We start from the raw sequence: 19,115 nt of genomic DNA, 5'->3' as shown, positions 1-19,115 counted from the left end.
ACCTATTAGACACTTTTTATGACATGACAAAGAATGTGTTTTTCACTTTCGTTCTGCGCCTAATAGAACCCCAAATAATATTTTTTTTCCAACTTGGGCACCTGAACATATTGGTGTTACACATCATCATCCGCATCCCTCCCCCACCCACATTTCTTCCTCATTCGTCCCTCCACCACATTAGTGCGAGTTACGTGCACCATATTTTTTGAACTAGCTATCAGTTTGTATTTAATAGGTACATATCTATTAAGGTTCACGAGTCTAATACGGAAAAGGGTTTGTTGAGGTGTCAAGATGGAAGTATCAAACAAGTTTAGGAGGCCACTTATGAATTTGGCCAATATTTATAAACCACTCATAGTATATTTGTCAACAGAGAATCCTTCCACAACCATTTCATGAATATCCTGCACCAGGCCCCCACTTGCTGTATGGAAGCCCCAGCACAATAACACAGCAAGTGCAGCCATATGGAAAGAATCGCTTCTATTATCAGAAGGGAGAATACGTAAACCATCCAGTAGAGCAGTAAAAATATATTGAAATGGCCATAAATTAGAAACTATAAGCAACGGTTCATTCGAAAGTCCATTATAATTTGGCTTCAACATAATACTATACTTGAAATCTATGTATTGAAATAACTGTGTTCAGGTAATCCTAAGGCCAGAGTAAAAACTAGCAGTATCATGATCAAGCTCTTTGTCGCATGAAATCTGGAAAACCCAGAAAAACTAAGTAAATCTAACATTTTACAGATTTCCTATCTCTGCCAATCCTAGAACCAAACATTCAGGGGGGGAAATAACTGAGAAGGTCAAATATCTTAGAAAGAGAAATGTAAGGTATATGTGTTCTCCTCTAAAATAGGAAAAGTCGAAAGCAACAGCTATATTCTATACAAACCAACCCAAAATCGTATGCATTCCCTACATTACAACTTAAGTGACCAATTTTGCAAGCAAACTCCTTTAGCCAAAAACGGGTGCTTGCTCAATGAAATCTCAGCATATACCTTAACTTCCTCGGAGGAAGGTGACATCCCGATGTTAACTCCCGTGCTGCTATCTTTTGCTGAACCTAGAAGACCTTCTTTGCAGAATAGTACGCTTCCCTTCGAAGATGGTCATCCGGCAAATGTAGAAGTAAATTGGAAGATTATCTAGTTGTAGATCCGAACAGGCTTCTCAAAAGTGTGTCGGTTCTGCAGCACGAATATTAATCACTTATATATGTCACAAAGAAACAGGAAATAGTACACATAATAAACAATACGCCTCTGTAATTCGAGGGAACTTCGCTCTTGAGTGGATAGTATGCATGGCAAAAAAAGACCAGTATTTATATTTAAACTTATGTTCTCTAAGCTTACCAAGAAAACAATTCTGAACTGAGAAATTGTTTGATCTTAAACCATGGACTAAATTGATTACCAGATCCATTGAGATACAGGTAATTATTATACGGAAAACAAAAAATAAGCAATCAAGATCATGAAGTGATCTTACTATACTAGTAAACATTCAAGCATACAAGTATTCTCCAGAAGATAGCCATGGCCAAAAACTCCAAAAGATGTTCTCTCAAGATAACCGATGGTGATAACCCTTGTTCAACCTCAACCCATGAAACAAAAGAGACTCTCAAAACTTTGTTTCTTCCCCCTTAAAAAGTTTAGGGAACTTGGATAATTAGCTTCTGCAGTATAGTTAGTGCCCCGGGGCCAATCCCAATTTTTTTTTTTCCAACAATGTTAAAATTCTTGCTCCACTATAGTGCTAAAGAACTAAGAATCTTCAGAAGGTTTCTAATAGATATGCTTCAAAAATTTGACCACTTACACATAGAGCACAAGTGCATACCTGGTTGGCAGCATGTGATCTTTTTGGAGCATTGTCAATGTGCTCTAATCCAAGGTACTGTTCCCAAGCACCATACACATCTCTTTTCTGGGAACCGATTGGAAAATTAGGATAATCAAAAACACATGATGAGTACTACGCATCAACAAAGATGATGGAAAGGAAGTGCCATATACCTGAAAACGATTGGACACGACATCCGAGTCCTCGAGGTACTCTGGACGGCCCATGGATAAAAATGCAAATTTCCACTGCAGAGCAAAAGTAGCATAGGTCATAGAATTTGAAGAACAAAAAAATTATAAACCTTTACCAAAAAATAACTCAGAAATTTCCGAGATGATAATTCCCTGAATAATAAGAGAAATGCAAAGGCATGAAGATTGAATACCTTTGAAAACTCCTCATCTGGAACCTGCAATTTTTTCTGAATACGAGCTTTAACTTCAGTCAACGTGTCACCCTCATGAATAACCAGGAAAAAGGGATCACCAAAGTTATGTATTTGCTGTAAACACAATAGATAGGAATCAAAAAAAGGAAAAAATAAAAAAGAGAGGAACAAATAACAAAGAATTCAAGAAAGAACCTCCCTTGAAATAAAAAATTACTGCAAAAGAATTCAAGAAAGAACCTCCCTTTAGATAAACAATTACTGCAACAATATTTTTATACATGTACTTACTGCTTGATTTTGAGATGTGTCCTTCATAAAATGATAAACATGAATTAATCGACTATGAGGACCCAGGTTTTTCTCCTCTTCAGGAATCTGTAATGCAGAAAGTACGTTAGTGGTTTGCAAACATCTATAAAATCTATGCTACAGCTAATATAAGTTTATACTCTAAGTGGAACCTACACAAGCAAGTTAAAAAGAATTCATTCATTAGTTTGCAAACAACTATAAAATCTATGCTACAGCTATTCTAAGTTTATACTCTAAGTGGAGCCTAAACAAGCAAGTTAAAAAGAATTGATAACATCGCTTCTAGAAAATAGAGCATACTTATGACATATCAACGGATGTAAACAAAGAGAGGTAAAGAGATAGAAAATATTCACATGACCAAAAATATCTGATTAAATATGTCATGTTTCAGTACATTATGCTAGATGGTCATGGAGGGAACAACTGAAACAATCACGAAGATTAAAGCTCAAAATGAAAAAAGAAAATAAATCAAGCAGGGAACAAGTGGCATTCATATAGATCCATTGCCCGAAAGTAAATCCTACCTGCTCTTGTGAATAAACTAAGGAAGCAAAAATTAGATATTTAAACCTACCTCCTCTGCACGTAGCGTCCAGTATTGATCATTTATGTTCTCAATCCTTTCATTAAGGGGAAAAATCTGCAGTAAAAAGACGGATGCAAGGTTACAAATGCTACCAAGGGGCAAACTGGAAAAAACTGTTACATCATGTCCTTTCATGAATTTCTTTACCTCTTTCGACAAAACATATTTCCACTGTTTAATTACACACACACACAGAGTAAATCATGTTTAATAAGTATATATACACGCAGACACATGTATGATATTCTTCTTTTCTTTAATCTAATATTTTTTGGTTGGCCTTACTGCCTTCAGAACCATATAACAGTGTCCTCTAGAACACAGAGAAAGAAGTAAAAAAGATTAATAAATTTACAACAAGTAAGCTGATCTGAGTACTGAGAAGCGAGAAGCATCTCGGCAGATCCAAAAACACAGTAAAAGGAGTACCTTATATATCTTGTGGTAAAAAACTTCCAGTAATCTTAGTTCAGCATCTGGTCTTGTTAACTCAACCTGCTCCATAACAAGAGATAAGATGAGCGATCTTCTACTACAGAAGAGACAAGGTCGGTTTTCCCCCTTTCTCCTAGTTCCCACAACATGTTTATAGAATTTTTACTTATTTGTGGAGGGGGGAGAGAGTCCAAAGGCATCTAGTTCTATAGCACAAGAAAACTCGAAACTACCTTTGTTTTCAGGTCGTTAAGGACATCCCCTATGGTACTTTGTTTTGGCAATCTGATAGTATGGATAGTGACCTGAAAATTGTCAGTCCAAGCTTATATTACAGGAAGATGAGGAAAACAAGCGTCATAAACGCATAAAGAACTTCCAGCACTCACTTCATCTTTGGCAGCATGATGGAAAGTAACTTTGAGAGCTTTTAAGCCCTGCAGCTCTGGTAAAGGAATATCCAGGACTTCATAATACAGAATATCTGAAGTCTTCAAAGAGGGAATATGATGTCAACAGTAGCTAGTAATAAACAACTGTATGAGTAAGAAGATACATATCTAGGGAAAGCCAAAATAGTCAGAATACCTGATTATAGTGACTGAGCATTTCTGTGAGACGATCAACTCCACGATACCTTATTGGCTGCGGTTTTGGTTGCTGTGAGTAGCAGTTATGTGATGTAAGCCTTACTTTCGATGCATCATCCAAGCCAAGATGGCGTGCTAAGTGTTCAACAACTTCATCATAGCTGTTCTTCTTTGACCTAGAAGCATGTGTCATCAATTAATGAAAGGAGTTGGACAATAAATACAAACCTAGAAATTCTAATACAAAACCTGATACATACAACTCAAGACTGAACTCGTCCTCCTTGGGTTTCTCCAATGAACGAAAACGAACAACCTGTAAGCCATCCAATAGAGCTCGTAACTATGAAAAATAATCAAGATATTTTGAAAAATACAACTAAATAGACAAACATTTTTCTCGAACTCCTCCCCAGTCGAACTGGGATCCTAAATTGGGTCAAAGTGAACAAAATAAAGTACAGCATGATAAATGGACCTTGGGCCGAACTCAACCCCAAAAGCTAGCTTATGAGGTGAGGATTGCCTAAGACAATATAAGGAGACCAAGGACCTCAAATCCCTCCGATGTGGGATAACTCAACACCCCCTCCCCCTCACGCCCAGGCATGCAAACTGGAGAGTGGACAACAGAAATGGGGGCCCAACATCGATAACAATAATTGGGATGGGCTTGGCTCTGATACCATAATAAATGGACCTTGGGCCTAACTCAAACCCAAAAGCTAGCTTATGAGGTGAGGATTGCCCAAGACCATATAAGGAGACCAAGGACCTCAAATCCCTCCGATGTGGGATAACTCAACAAAACCTAAGATAGAGCCATTGTCAAAATCTACTGCCTGCAACAACCTCTCATACTCCAGCAAACAATATCAGAATAACAGTGTACAGTACATACCTGGCGATTGTGCACATACTCCAAAAACAAAGGAACCTCAGGAAAGCGATATTGTTCTCTGTCTTGATTTCGAAGGGATTTCTGAAAGCAAATAATATCCCCATCTTCTAGCTGCAAAACCATAGTATTGCATAAAAAAAATTGTTGCTAATAAATCCAGCAGAAGAAACAAAAAAGAAAAACTATTGAAAGAAAATGACTACAACATCAAAGGCATAAAAACCTCAAAGTGGCAACTGGCTTGATTGCACATACCTGACTGCCGCGAAAACTCAACTTCCCGTCTATGCGTTCACACATCACATTGGGCTCAAATTTTATTTCCTGTGAATAAAAAAACATGAAAAATCACATATCATATGTTAAGAGTTAAAAAACTATTAGCAAGAGAAGAAGAAAACCTAACCTCAAAAAGTTCAATTTCTTCATCAGGCAAAAAGCCAGCCAACTCGTTTAGCTTTGTTAATATCTCATGAGGCTTGCCACTTCCTTTTACAAAAAGCCGTCCGACATACCTGACAACAAAAAGGAAATTAAAGGGAGAAAGACCAACAAAAGCCTCAGTGAGAAGTATGGAGTTGGTGGTCCCTGGATTACTAAATCTGTTAACATCCTTTATGGTTTTGGGGTTTGGAAGAATATCAGGAACCTGCGACAACAGTTTATGGACAGCATTAGTTTCAAAGTTGGGTATTGGCGGAAGACCTCTTTCTGGAATGACTGCTGGATTGGACATGCTCCTTCAAAGAGTTGCCCTGGCATACATAGACTTTACGCGATGCTAGAAGCAGTAGTGCCCTACAGCGGCAGTGATGGTTAGAACCTCAACTTTTACAGGACCTTAAGTGACTGGGAAATGGGTAGACTTGCTGAACTGCTATTGATTCTGGAGAATTTCCAAGGTCTGTCACTGTGCCAGGAAAGGATGATATGGAAAACTGAAAATTAGAGGTCAATGCTCAGTGAAATCTTTGCTATGATAGCTTGATTTCAGGAGAACTTCAGGATAATTTTTGGCCTTGGGAACAGATCTGGAAAACTAATGCTCCTTACAAGGGTGTGTTTCTCATGGTTGGTGACCCATAAATCATTCTTGACCCAGGATAACTTACAAAGAAGAGGATTCCGATAGTGCTCCAGGTGCTTTTTCTGTGGATCAAGTTCAGAGAGCATAGATCACTTGTTTTTACACTGCTACAACACCAACCAAGGGCCACTGTTCTTTAACATGGTGGGACTTAAATGGTGCATGCCCAGAAACACAACTGAACTTTTGAAGTGCTAGAACATGGGCAGGAACAAGAAGCATAGGAAATGGTGGTACAATTTACCTTCTTGTATTTGGTGGTCCATTTGGAGGGAAAGGAGTATGAGGTGCTTCGAAGAAAAAGAAAGCTCTATTCAAAAGATCAAAATGAACCGCACTTTTGTTTTATTTTTGGTGTAAACAGAATTTTACCAGTGAAAAAGAGGAGCTGTAAGATCTGATGAGATCTCTCTAACAAGAGAAGGAACAAAATTTTGATCTGTAAATACTTTTGCTTGCACGTTCTTGGTGCTTTTTATCAGTACAATTACCAATTCTCAGAAAGAACCTCATCCACAGCATGCCTTCTCACATATGCAGCCCAAAGCAGTTGGACTTTAGCAGCACTTCCAAGGTTCGAATTCATTAAAAATTGGAATAAACCCTATGAATATGATGTCCTTTTCATAAAATTTTTCCCCTTTTTCATTGTATACTCGTGCTCTACAGTATCACATTCAAATCTCTACAATGTCTGTTTTAGACCCCTCTAGATTGAGTAAAAGGACAAAGCACTTGTCATGTTTTCTCAAAATAGAGAAGAAGATTCCAAATTCAAACATGAAAATCACTACTTTTGTGAAAATATTCTAGCTATAGTAAAGCAAATGTAATACCTAATCTCCTCTTTCAGAGGGTCATAAAGTTTGAAAAATAGAAGGATATCTTCCTTGGTCTTCTGTGATGGAGGAAAAGGTTGCAAATCCTGCAAGAAAAATAAAACACAAAAGTAAACATGGAGAATAAAACCTCACAGAAAAAACATGCAACATGTGAATCATCGAAAGGGAAGACAAATAGGCAGGCGATACATTACCAGGCCAAATTCAACTTCAAGAAACAGTTTCAGCTCAGCATTATTCGCTTTATTTGAAACCTCCCTCAGTTGGCCAACCTAAAAACACATCATGTAAGATCATTAACACCGACTTAATCAAGCACTCCCATTGTTACAGATTGTACAAAGCATGCACTACAGAAGAAAGATTACCAGACGAAAATGATCGTAATACCAGCAACAATTCTTACACGCTTCAAGAAAATCACATTCAAGGGGGTCTGAGGGGTTCCAACACTTAACCCAATTAAAAAAACATGTCTGGAGAGAGAGAGAGAGAGTGAGTGCGTGTGTGTGTGTGCTACCACTTATTGCAGAAAAAACTATGTGATTGGATGGAACATTTTCTGTTAGTAGCTGCTACCACTTATTGCAGAAAAAACTATGTGATTGGGAGGAGAATTTGCCGTGGAGGATGCTATGGAAGACTAAAGCACCTAATAAAGTTGCCTGTTTTGGTTAGGTGGCTGCAAGAAATGCATCTTTGACACAAGAACCGCTTCAGACGAGAGGATTTATATTGCGCAGTAGATGCTTTCTCTGTGAGAAAACTTTGGAATCAACCAACTGTAAAATAATTCATTGTGATTTTTTCTTGGCAGATCTGGACATTATTCCTAAATATTCTTGGTTTGCAATGGGCCATGCCACAAGAGGCGTAGAGCTTACTCTTTGCTCGAGAGAAATAGATGCTTTGAGGAGGGAAAACAACATTTGGCTTTTATCAAATATAGATGTTTACAAAATCTGCTTTTCTGGTGCAAGGGGGGATAGTTGGTGATTTAACAGATATTTTAGACGTTTTAGAATCTCTGATCTGAATGTGATATTTCTGTATTGAAATGTCCATAACTCTTGTTTGTACCTTCACACTACCTTCTTGGTATTGTCTTAATAAAATTGCTTATCTTATAAAAAGATTATAATATCTTTTTGCCATGCGATGGGATAAGCCAAGAACAAATTTTATGTGGAAAACCAAACATGATTGGAAGATTCTTGAGCTGCAGAGAGCGCCACCAGTAGAACTTCATAATTCAGGCACAGAGCACACTGCAGAGAGATAGGATTGGAAGACAACTTACGGATTGAACTTCCTCTTGAGCTGTCAATGGACGATTAGGCCGATACGTATGGTTCTGCCGTTTTGCCCATAGCCAGTAACGTTGAAATTGCACCGGTATACCTAATTCTTTTGCAACTTCCTCCTGAAAACAGGCATACCATCAGATAAATGCCATAATTAAAGACTTACAGTAATTAACCAATGACAGTCACAAGAAATAAGTTTATCTTGTCTGCTGAGAGCATAAATAATTTTGTGAACCCTCATATCCTAACCATGAGAACTCTTTGTTCTCCTGAATTTTTCATTATTGTATTCTCCTCATTTTCTACCTATATTAGCATTCAGAAGTCAGAACTTGAAGTTATATCTTTTCACTCAATATAAAGCACAAGTATAGAAGTTTACATTCCATATATCTACTTGTAGAAGCAACAAATTTGACATGACGCTTCTTTATTTAGCACGGTCAAACTGAATGCACCCCATGAAGTACATACAATTGCTCCTCATGTTTAATAACAGCAGTATTGCTATAACTTTTCAAATCTATGAGCAAAAGAAATGCAAAAGCATGATAAATATACCTTGAATTGAGTAAATGGCATCTGTTTCTGAATACGGAAACTGCGCACTTTATCATGATCCACAAGATCAAAATAAATCTCCTTTCCGATTTGTTCACCAAGGTCTTCATCACGAGCTACCTGAAAATGAAATGATTAACTTCAGTTAAAATTTCCTTAAATATAAAGATGCAAGAAGTAAAGGATAGAGACTAAAAGTTGAAAGAAACCTTGATGATTGTATACAGGTGAGCCTCTGCTTTCTCCTTTCTCTTTTGTTCCTTTTCTTCTTGCTCTTTCTTTAGTCTTATCTGAAATTTGAGGTTGATAGAAGATTACACTGACTGAACCAATAAAATGAGAAACTAATCGACATTATTAGGGAGCAACCCACCCTGAGATGCTCAGCTATGTCCTTCTCATCCACATTGCATATAATCTTTTCCTTGTCACTTTCACGTATATAAACAAGCATATACGCGTTCGAATATTTTGTAAATTTGAATGGTGAATTGTTGAACCCAGGGTTTGTGTGTGGTAACTGTTAGCAAGAAATGGCAATTAAAATGCGCACAAACCTAAAAGAAAATGCAGGATATACACTTCTTTAATATAAAAGGTCCAAGCATAACTTAAAAGCGTATAGGACGAATACCTCTTCCTCACCACCATACTGTTCTTCCAGAGCTCTCTTTGTATCTTCTTTTGTCACACGCTCATCATCAAATTTATACCTAACAATACGAAATGCATAATGAATCAAACCAATAATCAGGGAGAGTAAAAACAGGAGACATTAAGTCAACGTGAAGCAGCCATCAAGAAGATCAACAGCATAACCGCTTGGCAATCAAAAGCAAGCACAAACAGGTGGAATACTGGCTGTCAGATACAGGAACATTCAAATCTTAGCAAGTTTTAACAAATTCCGAAGAATCCTATGAAGTATGTAGAAAATGAGTATCACAACTACGAAGCCTTAGAAATGATCAAATCTCCCTCTGGCCAAGCTAAATTAAACTAGAGAACACTAAGAAAAAGATAGATGTTCAAGAAAAGCCCCAATAATAAATGTTGAAGAAGCATGTCAGCTGACTGCAGAACATTGAAAAAAGCTCAACTAGAAATGTTGGAGAAACATGTCTGCTGACGGCAACAAACTGCATACCATTGATCAGAGAGTGTTGGCCTGATATAAGCATAATAGTGTCCCCCATGCACCCCGCCGCTGTGAACTAAAACACTGGAAAAAAAATAAAAGAATTAGTACAAAAATACCGGTGGTCATCATGAGAATTGAGAATCATCAGATATCATGGTCAAAGGCCTCATTTTATCAGACATCATACAAAAGCAAGTAAAAGCCACAGTCATAGTGCAAGAGGAGATGTCAAACAAGAAGGTAGCATAGGGAGAAACATATGTTACTGATATCGACAATCACAACATAGGCTGCCCAGGAATAACGTATCCTGTTTTTCCTTTTTATTTCCTCTTTTTTTTTTTAGATATGCAGGAATAAAGCAATCATCTTTCCATTTGAATTTATCATGCAATTATACCAAAAGAATTGAAATAAACCGCATGCAGTCATATATAAGAAATTGAAATAAATCCCGTGCTCATATCCAAAACAAGGCTGAACTAATATTTTAAACTACCAGTTCATTACATGGATGAGATGAAGAACTCACAGCACCTCTTATTGGGTGTCTGGGTCCACAGAGAGAATCAAATGACCATAGATGGAATCAAGGACCAAGGTAGCATACGCTAAGTGCAAGAAGACATTTCTGATTGACTATAAATAACAAAAAATAGTACTAGGAAGTGCCGGAAATAAATCGACCAAGTGAAAGTTATACCAACATGGGATAATAGAAGAAGGGTGAATTCTAGCATACTGTCTGAGGGCGTTAAATTATCAAAGAATATGCATTCAATAGCTTCTCTACCCCCTCGGGGTAGGGGTAAGGTCCGCGTACACACTACCCTCCCCAGACCCCACTAGTGGAATTTCACCGAGTCGTCATTGTTGTTGTTGTTTTTGTTGTTTTTGTTGTTTTTGTTGTTGTTGTTGTATGCATCCAATAGCAAACCTTGATGCAATTGGTGGGAGTAGCTCGAACCATTATAGAACCCTTTGGGCACCCTTCGAAAACCAATATGGGACAAATATATTCTAACACCTCCCACAGATGAAACCCGATTCTAAAGTTTATAAGTGGTCACTTTATTTTAATTTTTTAATTTTTTTTCTTCAGTTTAGAAGACTGAAGTAGCTTAACAGGTTGAAGTGTGGGCCTGAACTAGACAAAGTAAGCTCAAGATGAGAGTGGGGCTGACGCAGATAAAGAAGACTCAACGAGCAAAGAAGATTGCTTTGCGTAGAACTAATGATTTGATAGACTGAACTGAGAGAAGAGCCTACAGAGGCAGCAGGTTGAGGTATGAGAAAGAAGCCCATAATGATAGGACAAGTAGAGAGAGAATACGGTTGTGCAAACGGGTTTACTGAAGTTTGCTCTAATACCATGTGAAAGAATATAAAATTCAATCCAATCCAAAACCTTAGGGCAATGGGTAGATAGCCCAAGACAATGACAACCCCCTAAGTAAAAACTGATGTGGGACAAGCATATTCTAACCAAAAAAATTAACAAAAGAGGTAAAATAACCAACATATATCCAAAAATCTAGTTGAGCTTACATTTAGCTATGCTTCACAATAGCACAATTTCACATTGTGAGGGATGCATGATTTCAGTGCTAGAATACTATAACAGGAAAAAGAAGGAAAGAAAACAGGCACTGAGATTTATTTAATTTGGAGAAGGAAGATGCACAAAAGGCAACAGTGATGCTTCACACACAATCATTCGAAACTCAGTGGAGAGGGAGAAACAAATTTAGTTCACGGTAGAAGACCTACAATTACCCAAACTCCATGTTCACAGGAAGGCTAGTTTTAGCTGATATTGCAAATTATCAATCAACCATGTCCAGTCCTAGATTAGTGGGGAGGAGTTCAAGGTTGAAACCACAAATAAGAGCCATATTGATGGACGACTGTGGAAGATTTGGGTTGAGTCGTTTTCACAATTCCTATATACTTTGATACAGACTTTGTGGTTTTACTAATGAAATTGTTGAATTATCAAGAGAATACGAGCCATATTGCTTCGTAATACAGTGCTGTTAGAGTTTTCAAACTACGGAAGCAAATAAAAGAGGAAATATGCAAACGTACTTTGACAAAAGGAGAGTATAACATTCCATCATGCCCAATTTTACACCACCAAGCTTGTTACAAGTATGCCGCTTAAAAAATCTATTGATGTTTCAGAAATCATAAAGAGCATGCAGATGAATAAAGCTCAAGTTCACAAAGTTTGTCACAGTAAGGTTTATCAGAAAAGAGCACATTGTAGAATTATGCACAAGCGAAAGAAAATAACCAAGATGTAAACAGAATGATAAAACTGGTACAGACAAAATGAGATATCAATTGTATATATGGATGACTCCAATTGTATGCAATAGTAGGTGATCTCAAGCCACACAAACTTGCGGCAAACATGGCAAGTTAATTAAACACAGAACAAAATAATACAGCGTGAAGAATGTGAAACCACCAAGACAAAAGCTTCGCTGAAATTCACCACGTTATTCAACTTAAAGGTTGACCAAAAGCTTTTGAAAAAATGAGCAATAACTAGCACTGAGAAGATTATCAGGAAAACAGAATAAATTGAGACCTGTGCAGAGTATAGAGATTGCGGACACTTCGATCTGCGTCTGGAGATAAATATTTTCCATTCTCTCTATCAAGGTCGAGTTGCAAAGGGAACTCATATCTGTCATTTATCTATATTATCAATAAAAGAAGTGATTTCAGTAATAAACATCACATGGCAAACATATAGTTAGAAGTCAGCAAGCTAGCCAAAAAAAAAACCACATCACTGTAACCAATTCCTCAAAAACTGATCTCAAGATGAGCGAACTTCGTTACCATGAAATATGAATACAGATCAAAATAAAGTAAAACTCCAGATGAAAGACAGATGGAGAAAAAGTTCCAGCCTGCTTAGTCCATGAAAGTCTGAGGTGGTGCCATTTTACTATACTAATAAACAGGAAACTCCCATGAATGTATAAGCAGATAAGACTACGCCAAATTGCATTCTTTTGTGCCATAATCTAATTTCTGTATCGTTTATAGGATGCCAGGACTCATCTGAATTAAATATAAAAATTTCTCCTAGTTGACTACTTATCCAATTAAGAGAAAAGAAAGAAAACATTATCTCCTACACGTGTACAATCAAGTGGGATCAATTAATTACCTTGATCATAGCATCCCGTGCAAAATCATATTCGAAGCGTTTTAACTGAAGTTGAAGAACAGGAGGGAAGTCGATGAAAAGGACACCTTTCCGAGCATCCTGTAAAAACTGGGGGTTACAAGAGAGAGCTATGAAGAAATCAGATATCAGAAATTTAAGGACATTAAAGCCATTTAACCTGTAAACCATGTTGTTCTGCATGATATTTGTTGTCACCTTCAAGGCGTTCTACTTCAACATACTTGTCAAAAGAAGCATACACATCACGACATCCTTTGACATCAAGCTGAAGATCTGACCAAAGAGACATTTTTATAAATAAAATAATAATATGGTCTTCCAAATTCCATTCAAAAAACATCAGAAAAATTAAGCTAGTTCTTTAGGTTCTAAAACTACCATAAAAAGATTCTTTTCTTGTTGATTTGTAGTCCACATTGATGCATTCGATATAATTCATATGATGCCCCTCAAGTAATTGTTGTATTGTGCCCTCCACAACAGTTCCCTGAGCCGGAGAAACAAATTTTAAAAGAAATTAATAGCCCAAAACAATAATCTTGCTTTAAAGAAGTATATCATCCAAGATAAAGGTGTTTGCAAGTTCTAAGTCTTCAATTCCGTTAGACACATTACCTTCATCTTATCTTCGAGCTTTTCACAAAGAACCCTGTTAAGTTCTTGTACATCATGCTGCATGAAAGAATCATAGGTATCCCACCCAAAGGACTTTGTCAACTCTTTTGTTGACACACTAGTGTCACTATACTGGAGCTTATAAAATAAGCTCTGTAAGGCCAAAGGGATGCTGCCGGAAGGATTGTCATTCTCAGTTGTTGGCATATGATACACAGCCTGAGAAACAAGTATAATTAACCATCTGTAGGAAGATAATATTAAACATATCATTCATGCTACAAGTCTAACCTTTCTAAAATAGGGAATATGGTATAGTGTTTGGAGGAGAGAATTCATATAACAAGTGGCTCCCTGATTCTTAAGGCCAACACAGCCAGTCTCCTTCTTAGAGTCATGGGACCAGTAATCAATGACTTTACGCACGGCAACATCAGCTTCAACTATGACAGCATCGTCCACAAGATAACCTCTTCCAGGATCATATAGCTCACTAAGAGGCATGAATGACGTGAAACCCCAGTCACTCTCTCTTGCATTAAACTGGTGCTGAGTATCTGGCACAAGGATCATAACATTAAACAAAATAGCCACCATACCACTCAAATCACAGTTCTCTATGACATAAATTCAGACCCCTCAAAGGAAGAGAGCACTGAAAGTAGCATCATAAAATAAAAAACTCAAGAAGCGTAAATTAGAAGGTCAACCAATCTGATTGAAAAAAGAATTCAGGATATACTCAAGAAAGATGACAATCGAATAAAGTTTCCTTTAAAGGAATCCCCCAATCAGGATTTTATTCTTTCAAATGCAAGATTGTAACTTTATACACCATCTCACAAGCTGATTGAAAATGAATTCAGGACATACTCAAGAGAAGATGACTATTTATCAAGTTTCCTTTAAAGGAATCCCTGATCAGGATTTTAATCTCTCTCCAAAGCAAGAGAATGACTTCACACACCATCTAATTACTTTTCTCCAACAAGCTGCTTTAAAATCCTTTCTCAGGAGAGCTTTGAAGGTTGAGTTAAAAGATGCACAAAGCAATGCAGAATCTTCAAATTCGATTACAGTAAACACCATAGACTTAAAAGTAGGTCAAAATCATTTCCAGTCAGATCCTTTAGGCAGTCCCTTCCAAAGATGCATTACATAGACCTTCTACAAAATAATTGCAGTCATCAAGATCGCAGAGGTGGTCTTTGAAGGATCAGATATTCAATGTACTGTTCCCAATGGATGAACAATCAAATGATCTGCACCACTAAACTAATTTTACATCCGCCCGCAAGCTGGTCCGGACATAGCCACCATAAAAAATTAGAGAAAAAAACTAATTTGCACAAGCACTCTATACATGTGGGAGAGGCGCAACCGTTGGTTCAACACTCAACAGTATGGTTGTTCCTTTGGCTCTGGTGACCTGGGCCACAGGTTTGAGGCATGGATAAACCTCCTAGTAGAAAAGCAAAAGGAGTTGCTACATACGATATACCCCCACTTTCCCCTACCCCCATACTAGCTTTGCATGGCATAAACCCTTTAGTCCATACAAAGTGGCATCTGGAAGAAGAGAAGAAGATAGGTCGGATAACCTCATCCCTTGCTTCTGAATAAGCTCATATAAACAATTGAAATGCAAGAATTTCCTTTTACAGAGAACCCTATAATAATATGAAGTAACGGTCTAAAAGAAGGTTGCTATTCCACTGAAAGACTGGAGATCGTAGCTTGCCTAAAAATTATACCAAAACAAAATGACTTCTGGCTAACATGGAAAACGCTACACTATGTCCAAAGAGCTGATAGTTACAAGCAAAAAGCTTTTGCCATTTAATAAAAATACCTAAAAATTATGTATAAGAACATTAAAATATATTGTCTTTATTAACTCTACAGATGACTGGTACAGTAGGTCTTGATCAACATCCACACAGTGACGAGATTCAATTTAATAAACAAATCTTTCCAGAATAAATTAGATTTGTCAGTATTAAAAGAGGCCTTTCAAAAACACTACAGGTAAAGAAAATAATGATAAAGGTGAATCTATTAAGTCTTTGAAAAAACAAACAAAAGAAACTCAAGGAGAACTAGCATGTTGACAGAAGAATAGAGCAATAAGACATTTCATTCAACCAAATCATTTTTGAGGTAAAAAATTAACAGTTATATAAAAAAAATAAGTCGTGTGTTTTAATATTAAGTGCCCAAACTATAACACATGGGTGGAAGTTCATTTATTACTTGGGTCCTTACTGACAGAAAAAATCTAAAGTATGCATAAAACACTGTGGACATAAGATATCCAGATAGTCTAAGTTCAATTATTACTCTACACAGCTGACAATGAGGAAAATCAGAGGAATCTAACCCTAAAGCCATATTCAAATGGCTTAAACTATACAATTGTTAAATCGCTATAGATTTTCCCTCCTTTTAAACCCATGCACAAAAGTTCATATATTTATACAACAAATGAGAACTCTGACCTTTTCTCACAGTGAACTTGTTATGAATTCGGTTGAGAATAGCTAAGCTAAACTGCGCATGTCTACTCCACCCATAAGGCAATGTTGCAGAATCTGCCACATCTAAATACATTGATAAATTGTCCACATTGTTCCCTTTTGGGAATATCAATATCCTCCTGCCAGACACAATGCACCATATAGTACATAAAAAACATCATATCCGCATTAAATTTGTAAAGCAATCCACTAAAAAGCAGGATGTTGAAAGTAATTACCATTTATATCCTCCTACATTAAAAACATCAGAGTACAACTTCTTCACGTTCAACCTTGAAAAATTATCGATAGTCCATGTGAACCGGGCTGACGCCGGATCATCCACAGCCTGTGCATCCACCGTACTTGCTGTGTCCGCTGGTGCAACTGCCAAAAATAAAGCATGCAATATCTTTGAGAGACTGAGAAAAAGATACAACATCGATCAATCAACCACAACTCAACCCCAAACTTGTCTTGGTCAGTGATATGAATATTATACATATTCTGCTCAATTTGGCTCCATTTTATTCTAATATTGGTCGGTAATTAGTCTTATCCGGCAAATTAGAACATGCTACAATTAATCAACGTAAAGATGTGCGAATATACACATGTATTCTACTAGTAAAGCAAGAAAACCACAAATGACAAATAAAATTACTATAAATACATTGTTTCTCTAAACACATGTGCGTGTGCGTGCGTAAAAGCAGGTGAGATACCTTCCATAGGCTGAGGTCCCTCAGTAGGAAAGTCTGAACTGGGAACAAGCATTTCGTGCTCTTCTGGCTGCCAAAGATAAACCAAAGAAGCAATTAATTCGATCTGACAAAGCTGGTCAGCTTTGATTTAATTCGATCTAACAAAGCTGGACAGCTTTGATCAATCTTTCGCATTTTAATAAGAGATAGTCAGGCCAAGTTTTACACCGCAATCACATCAGATTATTGAATTCAGCATACATTCATCAAAAAGATGACTTTCTTTTATAAAATTCCACCAAGCAAAGAGCTTTGAACAAAAACAGGTAAAACAGAGTAGAGCTGAAAAATCAAAGTGAATTCATAGAGCAAGACAGCGGTATCGAACTTCGGAGATTTTTGTCAAGTCGTAATCACAGAAGATTAAATTCAGCAACCATATATCCAAAAAGGATTTAAGTTATACGCACTGACAGCGCAATGAATTTTTTACACCACGCGTGTCATTTAACCAATTATAACAGGTTACTTTTTTTGTTCAAGATTACCAACCAATGTTATTAAGTAAAGTTACCTGCTTTGCCTTTTAAATGACTTGATTGTGTTAATTTATTTTCACTGGCAGCGCATAGAACTTAAGCTCGACCAAAAAAAGGAATCAAAAATTTTGCAACACCCACGAAATAAAGCTACTTCAGACAAAAACAATACGCAAAAAAGAGTAACTTTAAAAAATAAAGTAAATTCACGCTATGTTGCTCGGACTCTCCGGCAATGTTGTTGGGTGCGTGTCGGATCCTCCAAAAAATAGTATATTTTTGGAGGATCCGACACGGGTGCGGTATCATTTTGGAGAGCCTGCGCAACATAGAATTCACGCAGCAACGCAGCTTATGAGTTACTATTCAGTATTGCGTCTCAAAGAAATTTTAGGTCAATATCACACCGCAATCACAGAGGACTAAATTCAGCACCTATAAACAAATAAAAAAATCACCATTTTCAAACTACACCAAGCAAAGCTACTTCAAACAAAAACAATAGGAACGTGCATTACACAGCAACACAGCTAATAAAATCAGTCACTGTCGCGTTTTAAAGAAATTTTATGTCAATTTCACACCGGAACCACAGCGGATTATATTCATTATTCAGCACCTATATATTCAGAGCTACACCAAAGCAAAACTACTTTAAGCAAATACGCAAAACAAAATAAAACTATGAAAAAAAAAGTGAATTCGAACAGTAACACAGCTAATAAATTTTAGGTTAATTTGACACCGCAATCACAGCGGACTATATTCAGGACCTATAAATCAAAAAATTTAAAAACTACACCAAGCAAAGCTATTTTTAGCAAAAAATACCCAAAAAAGAGTAAAACTATAAAAGAAAAGTGAATTGACAGAGCTTAAATTACAAATAGGTGAAGAAGAAGATTATTGTACATCTATCGGAGGAGGAGTGAGCAGAGTCATTGCCGGAAAACTGGTGACGGTACGATCTTCGGCGAATATGAGATAATTTCGGTAACTGAGAATTCGACGAATGTGAGAGGGAATTTAAACGAGAAAGGAGGATGGATCGAAGGACTTATTGAGTTTGGAGTTCTTGTGTGATGAGGAAAAGGAAGAGCCGAAAGGAAAGAGGTTTATAGTAGGGGTAGTTTCGGGATTTCAAGAGGCGTTTATCTTTTTTTTAATTTTACTCGAACTCGGTAATCTACAGTCGGTCAGTGTAAGGCTGCAAACTGGTCGTTTTTTATTTTTTATTTTGCTTCTTTTACATGACGGTATAGAAGGGAAAGGAGAACGTGAGATGGTGAAAATTAAACTCACACCTATTATGTTAGAAATTCTTTTTTTTAATTATGCGTGAAAGGAAGTTATTTTATGATATACATTATTGCTGGAATAATTGTTATTAACGCGGTAGAACGATTGAATGTGTTTTATTTCAAACAAGTTATGAATTTTGTAGTATTAATTATTGAAATTTATTTGTAAAACGGTGAAAATAACTATACACTTAAACAAATG

General features: G+C 36.9%; 1 protein-coding gene across 1 annotated transcript; it reads right to left on the bottom strand.

Moving 5' to 3' along the window:
• Positions 1 to 578: 578 nt before the first annotated feature.
• Positions 579 to 18,700, bottom strand: LOC107783768 (ubiquitin C-terminal hydrolase 12). The gene is made up of 32 exons (XM_016604788.2): positions 18,525 to 18,700; positions 17,095 to 17,161; positions 16,609 to 16,756; positions 16,352 to 16,509; positions 14,145 to 14,410; positions 13,854 to 14,072; positions 13,617 to 13,725; positions 13,396 to 13,511; positions 13,218 to 13,316; positions 12,627 to 12,736; positions 10,037 to 10,111; positions 9,524 to 9,602; positions 9,263 to 9,409; positions 9,099 to 9,179; positions 8,890 to 9,009; positions 8,322 to 8,444; positions 7,216 to 7,293; positions 7,016 to 7,104; positions 5,499 to 5,607; positions 5,348 to 5,416; positions 5,093 to 5,203; positions 4,452 to 4,507; positions 4,190 to 4,367; positions 3,991 to 4,092; positions 3,835 to 3,906; positions 3,596 to 3,661; positions 3,155 to 3,220; positions 2,551 to 2,637; positions 2,257 to 2,373; positions 2,042 to 2,116; positions 1,866 to 1,952; positions 579 to 1,207 (listed from the first exon to the last, which is right to left on the bottom strand). Exons 1-32 carry the CDS (start codon positions 18,552 to 18,554, stop codon positions 1,166 to 1,168), a joined length of 3,351 nt encoding a protein of 1,116 aa, XP_016460274.1. The 5' UTR covers positions 18,555 to 18,700; the 3' UTR covers positions 579 to 1,165.
• Positions 18,701 to 19,115: the final 415 nt, after the last annotated feature.

This window comes from Nicotiana tabacum, chromosome 11 (assembly GCF_000715075.1).
Source record: "Nicotiana tabacum cultivar K326 chromosome 11, ASM71507v2, whole genome shotgun sequence".
NCBI classification, from domain to species: Eukaryota; Viridiplantae; Streptophyta; class Magnoliopsida; order Solanales; family Solanaceae; genus Nicotiana; species Nicotiana tabacum.
The sequence above is the reverse complement of the archived record's forward strand: the minus strand, read 5'-3'. Positions and strand labels throughout refer to the sequence as shown.

Excerpts from the sequence above, each read along its gene's own strand:
- LOC107783768 (XM_016604788.2), bottom strand. The coding sequence starts at position 18,554 with ATGACTCTGCTCACTCCTCCTCCGATAGAT. Across the intron at positions 9,603-10,036 it reads CCAACACTCTCTGATCAATG|GTATAAATTTGATGATGAGC; the intron begins GTATGCAGTTTG and ends TCGTATTGTTAG. Across the intron at positions 2,374-2,550 it reads ACACATCTCAAAATCAAGCA|CAAATACATAACTTTGGTGA; the intron begins GTAAGTACATGT and ends TTGTGTTTACAG.